The 18,036-nt window shown below is 38.1% G+C and overlaps 2 protein-coding genes across 4 annotated transcripts in view; both read left to right on the plus strand.

Moving 5' to 3' along the window:
* Positions 1 to 12,235, plus strand: part of LOC137168759 (phospholipid-transporting ATPase ID-like) — a 51,021-nt gene extending 38,786 nt beyond the window's left edge. For both annotated transcript variants that reach the window (XM_067571490.1, XM_067571499.1), the window contains 12 exons: positions 137 to 252; positions 1,434 to 1,598; positions 1,719 to 1,830; positions 2,632 to 2,737; positions 2,859 to 3,000; positions 3,521 to 3,704; positions 4,655 to 4,878; positions 5,420 to 5,503; positions 5,652 to 5,897; positions 6,016 to 6,154; positions 8,032 to 8,162; positions 8,523 to 12,235. In XM_067571490.1, coding sequence (XP_067427591.1) covers positions 137 to 252; positions 1,434 to 1,598; positions 1,719 to 1,830; positions 2,632 to 2,737; positions 2,859 to 3,000; positions 3,521 to 3,704; positions 4,655 to 4,878; positions 5,420 to 5,503; positions 5,652 to 5,897; positions 6,016 to 6,154; positions 8,032 to 8,162; positions 8,523 to 8,846 — 1,973 coding nt within the window. In that variant the 3' untranslated portion in view covers positions 8,847 to 12,235. The remainder of the gene's footprint in view (positions 1 to 136; positions 253 to 1,433; positions 1,599 to 1,718; positions 1,831 to 2,631; positions 2,738 to 2,858; positions 3,001 to 3,520; positions 3,705 to 4,654; positions 4,879 to 5,419; positions 5,504 to 5,651; positions 5,898 to 6,015; positions 6,155 to 8,031; positions 8,163 to 8,522) is intronic.
* A 4,470-nt stretch (positions 12,236 to 16,705) lies between these two features.
* The window catches only part of dapk1 (death-associated protein kinase 1), a 79,502-nt gene continuing 78,171 nt past the window's right edge, over positions 16,706 to 18,036 (plus strand). The window contains exons 1-2 of one of the 2 annotated variants that reach the window (XM_067571512.1): positions 16,706 to 16,863; positions 17,567 to 17,779. In XM_067571512.1, coding sequence (XP_067427613.1) covers positions 17,718 to 17,779 — 62 coding nt within the window. In that variant the 5' untranslated portion in view covers positions 16,706 to 16,863; positions 17,567 to 17,717. Of the gene's footprint in view, positions 16,864 to 17,326; positions 17,407 to 17,566; positions 17,780 to 18,036 lie in introns of those variants that run through there. The other variant, XM_067571520.1, reaches the window with a different exon arrangement.

Raw genomic sequence — 18,036 nt, forward strand, 5'->3', positions numbered from 1 at the left:
ATGTTGTGAATAAAGATTCCTATTTAACGTGATTTCTCATAGAGACTGCAGTGACCTGAGTTTATTATACTGCTGAACCAAACTATGACCTTCTTCTTACTATTTTTGTTTTGACAAAACTGTATTTTTTGATCAGTTCGGAGTCCAGAGGGAAAGCTATGTCTCTACTGTAAAGGAGCAGACACCATCATCTATGAGAGGCTGCATCAGTCCTGCAGCAAGCTGATGGACGTCACCACTGAGCACCTTAACGTCAGTAATATTTCAGTGTGCATGTATGGAAGTGTGTGTTTCTCTAAGGAGAGAAACAAGACAATGTTATGTTTGAGATGCTTCTTACGCTGTTTTTCTGCTTTTGTGGTAGATGTTTGTCTGTGCGTGCCTGCCTTCTGCTTCTTTCATCATGTGTCAAGTGTGTTTGTGTTTGTTGACAGATGCATCCTAATGTGCATGAACCCCCGTCCAGCTGTGGACATAACATTGAATGTGGTCCACAGGGGGATCATCCAAAAACCTAATAAATAATTGATTTTCCTGGCTTGGAGCTTAACAAGCATGTTTCAAAACAAAGTTACAAACTGCTTCCAAGAGAAAAACAAGAAACAGAAGTTTGATCTAAAATGACCAAAATTAATCAAGAGTTTAATAAATACAGATGACGGAGAGATAACTTAATGCTGAAATGCAAGTTTAGAAAAGTATGTTTTGAGTAGAAGTAGAGATTTAGAGGTAGCAGGACAAACTTCAACAGGGAGTCTCTTCCAAATTGCTCCTTTAGTTTAAAAAGTTGAGAGCAGGGGACTGCAAGGAGAGTTTTGTTGCAGGTTTCTGAGGTAGATTTTGGATACAAAAGCTCAGACATTTATGCTGGAGCCATGGAGTGCTCTCTCAGTACTTCCTGACTTCCTTACATGTCTTTAACTCTCAGCCCCAAACCTATTAGTTCCTACTAAAATCATTTATATTCAAAAACAGGTTACAAATACATCATTTTGTTATTAAAAAATAGTGCATTTGTTGGTGACTGTTTTCAACTGTGGATTAATACATTTGGTGCTCTAGAGAGTATTTCTATCTCTGCTTTCTCTTCTTCTCTTGTGATTTTTTTTCTACTGCACCTGCTTTTAATTTTCCCTTTCTTTCTGTTCTCTCTTGTTTAGGTCTTGTTGCACAAAAGATAAACAGTCCATTTATCATCTGTTCTTCGCCTCCACTGTGCGTTTGCCTAGATCAGTTTGAATTTACACAGCAGAGTGCATTAGTTTAAGTCCTGTTATATATACAGATACCATCAGCTTGTATGTGTGTGTGTGTGTGTGTGTGTGTGTGTGTGTCAGTCCTTTCAGGATGCTTTTGTTATATCTACAGTATGTGTAAATGTAAATGTATGTGTTATGCCTGTACACATTATGTATGTGCATGTTGCTATGCAGGAGTTTGCAGGAGAGGGCCTGCGGACACTGGTCCTGGCCTATAAGGATCTGGATGAGGAGTATTTCAGTCAGTGGAAACAGAGGCATCATGAGGCCAGCACTGCACTGGACGACCGAGAGGACAAACTAGAACAACTGTACGAGGAGATTGAGAAAGATCTACTGGTAGGTAAAAATAACAAGGAGAAAAAAAAAATCATATTTCAATAAAGCACAGACTGTAAGAAATTTGCAAGTCCCATGAGACACAGCATGTTGGTGATATATCTGAATGTGTGTGTCCAGTTGCTAGGGGCAACAGCCATAGAAGACAAGTTACAGGACGGAGTACCTCAGACTATTGAGCAGCTGTCCAAAGCCGACATCAAAATCTGGGTTTTAACAGGTGACAAGCAAGGTACGTTATCTCAATACAACCAGTCTGAGGACGTATTATCATTCTGACCTGTCATGTGCAGTAATTCAGTTTTATCTTTAGCAATAAATGTACTTTTTTCAGCACGTAGACATTCTAGTAACTCCAGTTAATTACATTATAATTATATAGTTTAATTTCTCTCTTATGACTGAGATCTGGGAACACAGTGACGTCAATACAACAAAGTCAGACGGAGCAAAAACATGAGTGTCAGACAGGTTGTGCCCAAGCCAACAGTTTAACAGCCAACCTTTTATTTACTTTTTTTTTTAATTTAATCTTTATTTAATCAGGTAGTCTCACTGAGATTGAAACCTGAGAATAAGAAACATTCATCATCAGACAAGCAAAATCACTTTAAATTGCTTTATTTTGAGATAAAACTACATGCATCTGAAATGTTTGTAATTATGCAAATCCTAAGTATGGTAGGTCAGAGTTGAACCAGTAAGTCATTCTGTAAACTGTGAGCAATGATTAACATTTGCCTTTGTTTCTATTACAAAGTTTGGCAAAATTATTTTCAAAACCTGTCTAATCACTTGTGCCTGACTTCTTTTCTGTGAAGTCCAATTAACCAATTAACTTATTACCAATAGGAATGAAGGTCAAAACTACAAAATGAGACCTAGACCTTTCCTTTTAAGTATTAGAAGTGCACAAAGAATTTAAACCAGATTAATGTCAGTTGAAGACTTTTGTCCTTCTCTCTACTTACATGACTTATGCACTTCATATCTGTGGCTGTTGTCTCACTAATTTTGATTATTTGTGCCACAGAAACTGCAGAAAACATCGGTTACTCATGTAACTTACTGCGGGAGGAGATGAACGAGGTCTTCGTCATCTCGGGCAACTCACCTGAAGACGTCAGACAGGAACTGAGGTCAGAGGAAGTTTTCAGAACTCATCAGACTAAACATTAGTAGTTCAGTAATAGTCTTTTTCACAAGTTGATAATTAAACATTTAATTATACCTGCACATATTTATTTTCTTGTGGAGCAGAAATGCACGAACCTCCATGAAACCAGATGCACTAGAGGATCTAGCGTTTCTGCAAGAGAGGACTCGGGGTAAAGGTGTGAAAGTGGTCAGAGACGAGGTGGTAAATGGAGAGTACGGCCTGGTTATCAACGGACACAGTCTGGTACGTCAAAAGAAGTTTTTTTAATTACTACTCACGCTGTCTATATCCTTCGTGACTTGCTTATTACTTAAAATGAGGGTGAAAAAGTGATATTTTGACGTTGAATATCATAAAAACCTTAAAACATCATTAAAGATTACATAATATGGATGGAACATACCTTAATTTTTTGTGGAAAGTAAATTCTTCTTAAAGTCCATCAGACTATCTAATAAAGACATAATTAGTTTGTTTTTATGACACATTTGGAGAATTTGGGACCTCTCTTTTGGGTGCATCTGTGATATAATCAGTTATTCAAGTGTCCAAGGGTGCAAGAGTATCCCTGCTTTTATTAAATCATGAAGGAATTATCAGTACCACCTTAAAATAAATGTCATCACCACCTGTCACTTCTAAGCTCATGTTGTGCCTGTTTACTACATCCTAATGGTATTTAAACAATATGGAAATCTAAGCCTCTGCGTAATTCCAGCCTTGCCTAATTTTTTCATCAATTTTCCCCCTCATGGTCCCTCAGGCATACGCCCTGGAGTGCAGCATGGAGCTGGAGTTCCTGAGGACGGCGTGTATGTGCAAGGCAGTGATCTGCTGCAGAGTCACCCCCCTGCAGAAGGCTCAGGTGGTGGAGTTGGTCAAGAAGTACAAGCAGGCTGTCACACTGGCCATAGGAGATGGAGCCAATGACGTCAGCATGATTAAAGGTACCATCAGAGAGATAAACTCCTGGAAAAAAAAAACATCTAGCAGTAAAAGGGCCAGATATTTTTCTTATTAGTTGGTAAAGACCAAAGGAGAGCTGAAAGGAGAGTGAATATAGTTGTCAGAGGGCCAGAAACACAACTCCAAATGACTGTTGCTCTGCTCTGTGTCTGCTGGATGTGTAAATACACAAGTAACAAATGAGCCACAATGTTACAACTAGAGCTGTACCTGACTCAGGATATTCACAATTGACTCAACTTAGAGGCATTTTAATTTGTCATGTGCTTGTGTTTCAGGCATCTTCTTATCTATGCACATTTTTTGTATTTAACATTATTACTGATGTTTCTTTCTTCAATACAACTGACCTACAATTATGAGAAATATAATTCATGCCTCCACCCTGTTATAGTACAATCCAGCCTCCAAACTCAACTCCTATAACTCCTATAACAGCCTAACATCCCTCTCTGTTTCCATGACAGTTATGTTTTCAGGCCATTTTGAGACTAGACTCTGTAAAAGTTAACTGTGCTGTCACCCTGCGTTACTCTGTATACAATGACATAGCTAACAAAAAGGCAGTGATTCGACCAACAAAATGTGAATGGACTCAGAGGATTCTCATCTGATAATTCAAATCCTTGATGTCTAGGGGGCTGCAATAGTTACAACATCACAACAACTGCGTTTGTGCTTTATTTCTGCCCCCTAGTGGACAAAAATCAATTGATGCGCCTTTAAGTTGAATTAGGCCTACGGTTACCTGAAACCTACAACCAGAGAAGAGTGATTTAAACACTCTTGTAAAGACTTGAACTTCTATAAAATTTGTCATAATGCTCTCAGGAACTCAGGAATAAACGCTCACATCATTATATCATATGTGTGTTTGGATGAAGAGAAATACAAACCCCCTTTTCTTCTTCATCACTTCCTGTCCACCCAGTGGCCCACATAGGTGTAGGCATCTCAGGTCAGGAGGGCATGCAAGCAGTGCTGTCCAGCGACTACTCCTTCGCCCAGTTCCGCTTTCTGGAGCGCCTCCTGCTGGTGCACGGCCGCTGGTCCTACCTGCGCATGTGCAAGTTCCTGCGCTACTTCTTCTACAAGAACTTCACCTTCACCTTTGTCCACTTCTGGTACGCCTTCTTCTGCGGCTTTTCCGCCCAGGTGAGAGAGTAAAGAGATGGGGAGTAAGGGAGATGGGAGATGAAGGTGGATGAGGATGAGGAGAGAGGAAACAGAGGAGCTCATAAGACTATGGCAACATACAAGAGTATAACAAACACAGTCCTTCTATTAATTTACTGTACAGTCAATCTGTGGTCAGTCTATCGTAGTCTGCATATTTGTACTGCTGTAATTGTTTTGTTTTTAGGTCCGTACCTTCTGAGCTGCATCCTATTTTGCTTTTCACATTGAGAAAATATACAGAACATTCATTAATAAAAGAGATTTTTTTCTATAAAAAATGTGAAAACAAAAAAATAATAATAAAGGAAAACAATGATCATATATGAAAAAGAAAAAAAAACTTCAAAGCAGCCGTATGAAGCTCCACAGAATGTAATAACCAGATAACAAAGATTAATTATCATAATGATTATGACATAATGATCATGTCTGATTTTACAAAACTGAGCTGAATTCGAGAATTAAGTTTAAAGAAGTTATTCAAAGATTCTCTTTTGTTTTCGACTTTGCTTTTCAGACGGTGTATGACGAGTGGTTCATAACACTCTACAATCTGGTGTATACAGCATTACCTGTGCTGGGAATGAGTCTGTTTGATCAGGTAACAGTTTTATCTGTGTTTGTGTACAGTTGTGTACTTTTTTGTGTATTTTTGTTAGAGACAGACAAGTAATAAGAGAGATACAAGACTGAGTGGAATAAACAAAAACTCACACGGACTTCACTCTTTGTCTCCCCCTGCTGGTCAGGATGTGAATGACAAGTGGAGTTTCCAGCACCCTCAGCTCTACATCCCGGGTCAACTCAACCGGTACTTCAGTAAGACGGCCTTCTTCAAGTGTGCCCTCCACAGCGGTTACAGTTCCTTGGTGCTCTTCTTCATCCCCTACGCTGCCATGTATGACACAGTGAGGGACGACGGGAAGGATGCCGCCGACTACCAGTCCTTCGCCCTCCTCACCCAAACCTGCCTGCTCTTCGCGGTCAGCATGCAGGTATGGAGAACTAATCTTTCCATTAACACTGTCTGTGACATTTCCTGATGTTTCTCATCAGGCTTAGAATAACTAGAATTATAATTTTTCAAAACATGTTTCCTCTCTCTGTCTTTAGTTGGGGTTGGAGATGTCCTACTGGACGGCGGTTAACACGTTCTTCGTTTTGGGGAGCCTGGTCATGTACTTTGCTGTCACCTTCACCATGTACAGTAACGGCATGTTTCTCATGTTTCCGTCAGCTTTCCCTTTCATAGGTGAGTGGTGAGCTCTCGCCAAACAGACACGGCTTTGGGCTGATGGCCACAGATCAGTGAATTAATTTTAAAGGATAGTTACACAATGTTTCAAGTCTGTCTTAAAACGACAGTCAGGTGGTGATATGAATACTGAGAGGTATTCCCCGCCATTATTATTCCTCCTGTTCATACTGGCTATTACAAGATCCCCTTCAAATGTGCTCTCAATGTAAGTGATGAGGGCTGAGTTAGTCATATCAAGTGGATATCTGCCACATTTACAGTCTTTTGAGCTTAAAATTCCCTCTTTGTGTTTCCCTGTTGAGCTTCGGTAGAAGTATAGTAACAAAAAGAGGGACTTTGGCACTAAAAAGACTGTAACACTGAAAGATATCTACTTGATTTGACTCATTTGGACGGCTGAAGCTTCATATTAGCTTCAGAGAAACTTTTAAACAAACTTTTGCACAGAAGGAGGACTGTGGATTTTGTCTCCCATCACTGACATTGTAAGTGCATTATGAAGGGATCTTCTAATGGTCAGTATGAACAGGAGGAATGATTACAGCAAGAAAACCTGTTTCAATGTTCATTTGGGCTCCTGACTGTTGTTTTAAGACAGACTTGAAAAACTGTGAACCCATCCTTTAAATAAATTCTATGTGCATTAGCAAGCGTCTACCTGCACATACTCTTTTCTTTTTTTTATAAAATTATTTCAGAGTGAGGCTGATAGTATCATTTAAATGAGTATGTTTATACTGCCTGACTTGGTGTATTTGCACAGGAAAAATATCTGTAACAACCAAAACAAAATCACCTTACTTGGCTTTCATCACTGCAGTGTTCGGCCAGACGATCTGAATTATTTTGCATAGCTTCATTCACCGCCTCCTCGAATACACCGCCCCCTTTAGTTTGTCTTCAAGGTGATGCGATACTGCAGAGCTGGTTACTGAACTTGAAAACCCAAATACCTAAAGCATTAGTTTAGAATAGTTTAGCTTGCTCATTCTTTGAAGAGATATTTCCTGAATTAAATAATAATTTTGCTAAATTTAGACTGTATTTACCATCTGCTTTGTGTTATATATATATATATATATATTGAAACTCAGGTATTGTACAAGAACTAGCGATGAGTTATTTTAGTCCACCTGAATATAAGTTCTAATCAAACACATGAATTTAAATTTCTAAAGGTAAACGTCATGCCTATTTGCCTCCATAAACCTCTTCTATCTGCCTCCACCTGAAGCAATGACTGGATTTGAATTTACTATTGTATTTAACAGCAGTTTGACAGCCACCAAATTCAAATTCATTTAAAGTCTTGAAACTCTTTGCGACATTTATTAACCAATGTAAATGAGTCATAGGAACTGAAACAGCATCTTAGAACGTCTCTCATCCTCCTCATCACGCTGTCACCATAGTGACAATAAGTAGGTTGTAGAGTAGGACATTATATTTACGTTACTTTTATTTAATCTTATTTTAAATTGTATTCCTATTCTTTTTTTATTATATTTCATTTGTATTTTAATGTTTTGTTTGCCACCTTTTACTTAATTTGTTTAAATGTTTTTAATATATTGTATATACAGCATATATATATACATATATATATATAATTTGCTGTAAAGCATTGTGAGTAGCTTGTATGTATGAAATATGCTCTACAAGTCATTGTTATTATTACATTATTGGAGGTATGATGAAATAGGAGTTTTTGGAAACAACAAATAGAATAAATATGATGGTACCCCTGTGATGAGACAACTGTATGTAGCAATAATGTTTAAGGTTTGATAGTTAGGAGTCCATAAATGTTTAGATGATCATCACAAGTGTACAGGTACAAACTTTTATACTGCATGCGTGTCTTTATTCAGGCACAGCGCGGAACTCTCTGAACCAGCCGAATGTTTGGCTCACGATCTTCCTCTCGTCCTTCCTGTGTGTCCTTCCTGTGGTCACCTATCGCTTCCTGTTGATTCAGCTCTATCCCACCATCAACGACAAGGTACAGATGGAACTATTCTTCTCTTACCACTTTTACTCTGAATGCTTGAAGACATCCTGCTGCACTTGTTGTATAAGAACTGTTCAGGAAAAAAAACTCACAGCTCCATTTTGGATTTGTCAAATTCAAAAAGCCTTTTGTGTGTTTTTTCCACCTAAACCACCCAAGTCTCCTGTTTGATTTCAAGAAAAATCCCAACAGCAGTAGAGCAGATGTGGAGTAAAAACACCAAAGCTTCTGTAGTTGCTTCTTGTAGACCCAACAATTACCAAATGTTTCCCAAAATGTGGCAGCAAGTTTTTGGATACATGTGTCTCTATCCAACATTTTGACTTTGCCACCATTTTCCAAACTTTCCAGGTGATGTTTAAGGTGAGACAGGCCAAAGCAAAAATTCCGCCTCCATCCCGGCCCCTCCGCATCCGCCGCACCAGCACCCGAAGATCAGGTTACGCGTTTTCGCACGCGCAGGGCTACGGGGACCTGGTAACATCAGGCCGATTCCTGCGGCGTCCCGCTGTGTCACGTTCTTCAGGTTTCACGGGTCGCACCACCACAGGCTTCAGTCCTATGGGACGATCAGCTGGATACAGCCCGACGGGACGCCCCCAGAATGTCAAGGTGCAGGATGTGGTGGTGACCTCGCTGCAGATGTACAGAACTATCAAAGATCCTGCCCTCTGACAAACAGCAGGTTAATTTAGGACAGCAGGAGGACTAGTGGAGAAGATCTGGGAGCAGGAATGACATACCAACTGGAGAGCTAAGAGTCACTGGACTCAAAGGTGTTTAAAGCTCCCGTTTGTACGTCTTTGCTCAGACTTTCCAGAGAATTTCCTGTCAAAGACTTTTCATGGTCAGTTTCTTACACATACATGACTTTTCCTCCAAGCATTCTTTACCAAAAGGAACTACCACATAATGTGTAGCCCCTTCTGGTGTGTGTATGGATTACTCTCCATAATCATGAATGTTAATGTAAAACATGTAAAACATGACAGATGGGCAAAGAAAATGAAATCTTCCTGACCCCAGAAACAGTGACAGGGTCAGTCGTTTTCAGATATAAAGGGAAACACGTTCGTGTCAAGAGGAGGACAGAGTGTCATCATGTTTACAGACGGCCCAGACTTTCTTCACGCTGGGAGTCAAGATGCACAGCAGGAACATGTACAGAGGATATAACCAGCAAAGCCATGTTCCAGAAAAAATATTTTAGTTTTGTACCTTTAGTGTCTTTTTAAAACATTGTATTTTCCAATCTTGAAAGCTGTATAAGTAGATAGCACTTTGGCAGTGTCATGTAGCCATGAGAAATAATCAAGTATGAAAGAATTATAAATGTGTCGTCAGTAAACTGCTCTCACAAAATATTCTTCTTCTCAATGGCACTTAAAAGACGGGGTTATTCAAATTACAATCTTCAGTACCACTGTTTAATTAGACATGTTTAACACTTCAAGGGTTTATAAATTGTAGTAATGGTAATAGGTTTTTTATATGTATTACAGAAATAAAATTATGGGGGGGGGGGGGCATTTTGGACTGCCAGGTTGTGAAAGCTCCCTTTTGTGGATGTATATCTTCTTCTAGCAAAACTTTGCTCTGTCTTTTTTGATAGCTCTTCATTGCGTATTGACAAGTTATTATAATCTATATAAACCTATAATCCTTTATTCATTACAGCAGACTTGATGGCTTCTTAGAAAGTGAGTTTTTGTTTTTCACACCAGGCTTACAGATATAATTAACAGTAATTAATAAAAGATGTCGTGCATTACATTAATCCATCACGTAGGCAATTAAATAACCTGTTCTCAACTGCACTGCTATTAATAATATTAAAACTATTTATTTTTTATTTTAAGAACTGCAAGTGACCAGCATGTCTAAAGGGTTAGTTTTCCTGTATGATAAATTAAAGTACTAGGAGCAAGTTATGCTGGAGGAGGATATACATTATCTATCTATACTCATTGAATGGATCCTAATTGGGTGCACTGAGTGGAAGGTGGGGTGCACCCTGGACAGGTTGTCAGTCTATCACAGGGCTGACACCTATCTTATACACAGATGACTGTTCATACATATAGGCAATGTAGTCGCCAGTTAACCCGACCTGCATGTCTTTGGACTTTGGAAAGAAACCAGACAAAGGAATTTCTCACAACCTGGCAAATCCAAAAGTTTATCTTTCTATTGGCTTATTTCTGATCTGTCGATTAATTGACATTGATTGAGTCATAAGTAATGAATAATAAACATTTTATAAAGTATGCCTTTTCACAGAGTAGTACCAAATCTTCTACAGTGCAGCTTTATAGAATCAAGAAATGTTTAAAATGTGTTAAGGTCTAGGGTTTACATTTTCTAATTATCACAACTGAGAGTCTAAAGGCCCCGTTCAAGCCCCCTGTATTAAACTGTACGTGCATGTATTCAGATCATGTCCAGATCCAGTTCAGATTTATTGTATTTCAATACGGGAACCAGACAAAGACTGTCAAACTGTCCTAAGGGACCACTTCAGACCAGATTTAGCATCCCCGCTGATGTTTGATTTTGTCTGTGATTACTGGGAAACCAACAAAAGAGAAAAAGCGAGGTGAACTGTGCTAGCTTGGTAGTGACTAATCTTGAATCCAAGTTGTTGGGCACAGGATAATCAACCATATCTACCCGTGTCTGGGAGATTCATCGTACTGTACACACGCTACAAAACTGACTGGAAGATCCTTTACTGCTGTGTGTCACATTGTCCCTGAATAGCTTTTGTCATGGCTAGAGCGATCTGATCGCCGTTCATCCTCTTTAGTTCTGTTTTTGGTGCATTTGCACTCGCTTTCAGAGCTGACCACTTGTGATTAAATCACACAGGACACATTTTAGTGCCTCCTATGAACAGGGCCTAAAAACACTGCTTAGACAATTTTTATGGACTCTTAATTGCCTTGATTAAATCATAATGATTCATACCTTATTTTATATCAGTTAATCAGATATTACATCACACCAAGCTTAGTAAAAATTTCATGTATTTGCTCTCTCAACAGGCTTGTTAGTGTATATCTGACAGCTTGATGGTAAGAAGTATTTCTAATCAAGAATGTAAAATGCTTTATATGTTAGCTGTTACCTGACTTGCCTTTGACATCTTTCTGTGTGACTGTTGTATCAGCTTTCTGAAAATATGATTTTTAAAAACACAGAAGTCGCCTTAATGTTAAAAGAGAAGGAAATCTGTACAATTTCTAACCTAGTTAAGGACTAGCATTGTTTTTTTTAGGTTATGAAACATACACAACGTGTTCTTTTATACATTTCATGTCAGTTGATTCTGTATGGTTTCTGCAAGTCTGGGATCAGTCTTTAATTTATTATTTGGTGTGTGAAAGTTTTAAGGTTTTATTCAATTGTCAGTTTTTCATCGACAGCTGACTTTAAACCAGTAAGAAGGGTGACGGATGGTTTGACTTCATTATGTTTAGATCTAAACATCTGTTACAACAACGTTATTCAGACAGCTGTTACCCAGAATTGAATGTACCGAGTGTCGATGTTGAACCAAAGATTTTTGATGATTTAGTGTGTCGTAGTTTACTCTGTAGTAAAACTGTTGAAACAGAATCTGATGCTGGATATTTTGTGGTGAAGCTGCTTTACACCACTGACAACACAAAGACACATTTACTGTTTACTGTGATGTGTTCTGTATAGAAATAAAATGCTCAAATATGTCAGAAGAAACATTCACTACATGCTCAACTGTAAGTGGCCCCGTTACAGTTTATTTTCTAAATCTGTATCATCCATGGCTGTATTTAAAGTTTAATATTCCTTTTCCAGAACAAAATGCAGCCATAACGATAACTTTTGATATGTATCAATATATTGCTCTCATTATATCTCCAGCCCTGAAGACATAAGGGATTTAGCAAACTTCTTGATGACCAATTGTTAAACATGACAAAAAAAAATCGAGGGATTTTTAGCACTGCTCACTCTGATAACCATTTTGTATAATTTTCTACTTTACAAAGTTTTTACTGCAATAAAAAGATATAAACGATGAACATGACATGTTTTTTTTTTAACACAGTTTTATTTCTTTCCATGAAGAATGTGCAATTTACTAGATCTTAAAGCATTTCTAGTTCATCTGTTATTGTACACAGCTGAACGTAATTCTATTTTATCTGGTAATAAGAAAACAAAAATGTGATTATAGTTAATACGTCATGAAAGGCTCCTCCGAGGTTAGACAAAGCTGAGGGTTTTCGTCATATAAGGAGGTTCAGTTACATATTTTATGTTTTGATAATGCTTCAAAGGTGCAGCAGATCTGAAATTTCCACTTTTTCCCTCCAAAAATACTCAGGTGGAAAGATATCTGACTTAAAACCAATTATCTATATAAAAATCTATGCCAGTAGAAGTAGAAGTTGATCATTTAATATGTACTAAAACATTTTGAGCCATTAGTGATTTAATAGCAGACATTGCTAGATGTGATATCTCCTGTACAAATGACAGAAGATTAAATAGTTGCATGTTAATGTTGCATGTATTTTTATATATATTATAGTATATAGTGTGCAATATATACAGTATGTGTAACAATGTTCATAAGCATAATCTTTGTCTAATAAAACCAGGAGATCAGGCTGAAGAATGTGATTCTGTTGTCAGATAAATGCTGTTTTATGTGTGCAGCTGTTCACCAGCAGATGGAGGTATAATCCTTCCACCGCAGCAGGAGTGTCCCTTACAAACTACACAACACCACCCTGATGTTTCCAATTAAGACGTAATACTGAAAGAATCTTATTGTACTGCAACACAACAACTGCGGAGGACAGAGATTTATTATGGCGACATACTCAAACAGTACAAACAGTACATGGTTCCATTTATTATTTACATACATAAGCTGCAATATGTGAAGCTTGTAATATAATATGATTTATGAGACTGTGCTGCACTGATCATTATGTTGACAGGCTGGTGCAAAGTGGGCATTTATGAGGCCCCAGCTGAACATAAGGGTCATATATTGCTTGAAAGCTCTGAGTAGAAGGAGCAGGTTTATAACCATAAAGAAAATGGAAATGAAAAGAAGTTCAGTGCATAAAATGTATTTCTCCATGTTGTTGTTGGACTGTGCTTTCTAGAATAGGCCCAATACACTATGACTCTGCCAAATGAATGCAGTGAGGCAATAAAAAGCCACTTGAGTCCAAAATTTAATGATAAAATACACAAGAATGAAGCTACATGGAACATAAAAGTGAAATGTTTGCACTAAAATTTTGTATGAATTCAATAGAGGGTTAGTATTTATGCAAAGCTTTCATATTAATCTTTAATCGTCTGTTCTTCTAATGTTCGCATTTTGAATCCCTGCAGTGCTTCTTGGTCTGGCAAAAGTAATGTTGACCTCATGTTGTTTCGGGGCTGCTCCATCAGTGATGGAGGCAGAAATAGGCAGATAAAGGACATTTTTCAAGTCCTCCTGAAAACAATACTGACATGATGGCCATATGTGCATTGAAAGCACTGGCTTCCAAGTGAAGTGATATTCCTCCTTTCACCTCCATCTTGCATATTTTCACACTACATATTCATTCTTTGCACAACGGCACAAACGCATATGTATAAAATCATTCACTAGATGTACAGAACTCAGCTTCTTTGTATCTCTCTCATGTACAGTAATAAAAACCATCTGGCCCTCTGTTTGTAAGCAAAGTGTGTAATGGCAGAAATCATTTCATTTGCCACCTCTTCAGCTGGTACATGTCAGTTTTGCTGCTTTCTTCACTAAGTGCACAATTATGTGGCTCAGCTGCTCCACTAAAGAGGACCGACAAATTATTCCAGCTTTAAAAGCGCACTGAATCTCCACATCAACAGCCCCTCCAGAGCTGAGTATGTTTACTCCCCTACACTAATATTAGAATTAAAACTGTTATGTTATTTTCTCTGGGAAGAAGCTCCCACTTATCTTTATTTTTTTTCCCTGTTAGGCTGTGTGTCAACAGTTTTTATAAACTTATTAATCGTGAAAGTCTTTAAACAAGCAAAAATGCTAACTTGTCTTTTCCAGCTGTAAATGTGAGAACTTGCAGCTTTTTTCAGTTTAATATTTGAATTTGAATTTTGAATTTTTATTTTATTTGATAGGGACGATGCCATTTAACATAATTCCAATACAGAGCATGAAACTGATGTGTTGCACAGAGAGTTGGGCTTTACATGTACAGTGTAATTGAAATATACAGCTTTTATTATCATAAAACCACAGTATACTACAGATACAGAAGTACAATAATATACACATACAAATACATTGATTGGGAGCACTTTGTGTGTGTCAGTAGCTCAGCTTTATCTCTGGGGAACACCCCCAACTCCAGGAGTGATGTCCAAATTAGGAAATGTGCGTCATGTAGCAGGTGGATGTGACTCCCCTCATTGAAACCTGCTGTTAGACGCAACAGCGGAGCAGAGGAGAGAGACTGAGATAGCGATGTAACTGATCTGCGTGCTGGTATTTGACATGTTTTTGTTTTGTTTTTTCATGAAAACAAGTCATTTTTAAAATATTTGTATGAAACAAATATTCATAAAAAAAAAAAAACGAAACACTATTTGTGCTTTGCTGAATAACGCATTGTTGTATTTGGGCACACCCCTACTTTACAGATTAAGATTTTGCATTCAAAACATATGATGAACTTCTAAAATATGCCACATTATTATAAATTTAACTACCCAACAGTATATAAAATACTTAAAATTAACTCCATCTTGATTACTTGAACTATAGCCTCTCTTTAAGGAATTTGACATCCTGCCCTCTGGTCAGATATACAGGTTTCCAAAATATGCATGATACAGGTTCAAGTTTTCATGTACCAAAAGGGCAGTAAGTGCATTTAATTATAATACATTATACACTGCCTCATACATCTTAGTACTTAATTTGCCTTATCTCTATTCCTCTTGTTGCTGTTTTCCTTGCTTTAAACATACATCCTTATTGTCTAAATTGTGTGTAGTACTGGCACTTTTAATGTCAGATGGTCTTGTGTTTTTATTGTGTTTATGTTTTCATGATTTGTGTCTTTATGCTGCCTTTCTGCAAATATAATTTCCTATTGTGGGACAACAAAGATCTGTAGTGAACTGAAATGAATAGCAGTAAATGCTACTTACACATTAATGTGTCTGTAATAATATCCCAATAATATAATATAGTGCAACACTCACAGGGGCCATTTTTTCTGAAATATGAGTACTTTTACTATATATATTGCATTGTATACATTACATTGCATATATTGTATTGCATAAATATTGCCAATAATACTTTTAGTTAAGTGATATTTTCAGTGCAGGACTTTGGCCTGTGATGAAGTATTTTTGATGTGAATACTTCCTAAACCACTGGTTGTCACATTGGGCTCTGAGAACTTGTGAGATGCATTTTTCATTGTTTTCTGATATTTATATACTACAGAATCTCAGAAAGAATAGACAGGTGAATCATAATCAAAATATTCTAACATATACTGTAATTTGGATTTTAAAGAATTCCTTTTCCTGCTCTTAACGGGTCTCATGTTTTTACAGTGTGAAGGGGACCAGACCAGATCAACACTTCACCTTGACTGAGCATGTACAATACAAATCAAAGTCATAATGAGCACCAGAGAGTGAAAGGTCGACAGGGGCCCCTCCTGCTCCAATTTGTAAAGTTTGTTTCTCAGTAACTCATCCAGGGTGTAACCTGCCTCTTTCCCAGTGCATGCTGGGAAAGGCTCCGGCCCCCTGAACTGGATAATTATGTTATTATTAATATTATTATTAATTATACCCACTAAATATTGTCTCTGAGAGGAGAAAACACTTCTTCACACTCTGTGTTGTAAATGAGCTTCCAGAGGATGTAGTGTAGGGCTCTTTAAATAATAGACTGGATAGTCTGGTCAACAAAGGATATTTTATATAATAATAAAGTTGATTTGTGAGTATTTGTTGAATTATTATTATAAGTATTGTTTTGTCGTTTGGTTTGTTTGTTTTGAGAGTCTGGTGTGGAGGATTTGTATCCCGTACCAGAAAATTTTCAGTACATTTCAATAAACAAAACAAATAGCTAAGCCACTTTTTCCCCCACATTTTAATGATTCAAATAGTCTATCAAATTGTTACACCCTCTGTTAAACTGTGATTAAAATAAAAGTGAAAGCTTTGCTGCCCTCCTGCGACCGAAGCAGCTCCTCCAACTGACATACACCGGTGTTGCCTTTAAGTCCAGTAAAAACCCGGTAATTACAGTTTTATTCTTGAAAAATACAATTTCACTAACATTTCTATCGCCAAAAATCATTACATGGAAATAACCCCGTGTTTATTTTTTGCGTAGAAAACTAATGTCAGAATTTTAAAATGTATGGTTGCCAGATATTAACGTTTTGTTGTATACGTTAACCCGAGCGGCTCTAACCTATGTTCCACAATTTCCCATAGAACTTGAACGCAGCGCCAGGACCAGACTGCCTTACATTGTTAACGTTGATTTCTCTCTTTCAAGCCAGCATTTTGTCTTCCGTGAGCCAAACCTGGGTCACAGGCTCCCACAAAAACGCATGAAATCTCGGCTACATTTGGCTGCAGGGACACACACCGGCATACTGTAAGATACTTTGCAGTGTATTCGTACTATTTCACTCAATTTTAGACCGCGGTGGAGCCAATAACGGTCGGTTAAGCATAACGTACGTTACAAGCTAATGTTAATGTGAATATTTCAGACTGCAGAGGAATATTCAAGGGGCGAGTCGTGGTTTAAATTCAAGAAAAGCTTAATAGGTTTGGCTTTCAAATTATGTTTTTTATGGTTGTGACATTTCCGGTGCACGGTTAAAACTGGGTTAAACACCTGTCCGGCTTCTCTTGAGTCATTATTTAAAGAAGATATGGCTAGCGTTATGACTTTACTCAGCAGTCATTTTTCCTTGCTGGACTAAAAAAAAAAAAAGGAGGAGTAGCTGCTGCTGCTGCCAAACCGTGTTTCCCATGGCTACACCAAGCTTTCATGAAGGGTTTATTTGCATTCCTAACCAGCCCTTGGTGACATAGTTATGCTTATGTTATCTTGAACACTGGCAGCTGCTGTTATTGCCCAATAATTCAAAGAGGAAAGATCAGCTCCAGGAGTCGTGACGTCGCCCTGGAGGTGCAGGTTCACTGCTCAGTTAGTCAGTTTGGTTTCCTTTTGTTGACTGAACGCCCACCTTTTTCCCAACAACTCACGCCAGGATACATAGCCGAGATCTAATGGTTGTGTTTTTTTTTCTCTCTCTCTCTACTGATTTTTTTTCCACTCGGTTTTGAAGCCCTAACATGAGGAGGATTGTTGGCCGTAACCCTGCCCAGACCGGAGGCTGCTGGTAGGGATGGTGCCGCTGTGAAGAGCCGGTGTGCCGTTACGGAGGACAAGCCTGTGGTCGGTGGGGGGGGAAACAGGAGGAAGAGTGCCTGGACAACATGACTGTTTTCAACCAGGAAAATGTTGAGGAATTTTATGAAATTGGAGACGAACTGGGGAGGTAAGTTTCACATGGTGTTTATGCTTATTTCTAATGCGTATGAACTTCCCCTTTCTCATGGATGTGACAGGGAGGGTGGAATGAAGGGCTGCACATACAGCATTATAACTCATCTGTTTGTGCTCATGTAGCTGGCTTTAAATGTGTGTTTTCATGCCACGCTGTACCCACAACACTGCATACTAATGGGTTTAGTCCATACAGGCAAACACTAATGCATACACTCACCCATGCTTTCATACATACATAGCCTACTA

This window comes from Thunnus thynnus, chromosome 2 (assembly GCF_963924715.1).
Source record: "Thunnus thynnus chromosome 2, fThuThy2.1, whole genome shotgun sequence".
In the NCBI taxonomy this organism is placed as follows: domain Eukaryota; kingdom Metazoa; phylum Chordata; class Actinopteri; order Scombriformes; family Scombridae; genus Thunnus; species Thunnus thynnus.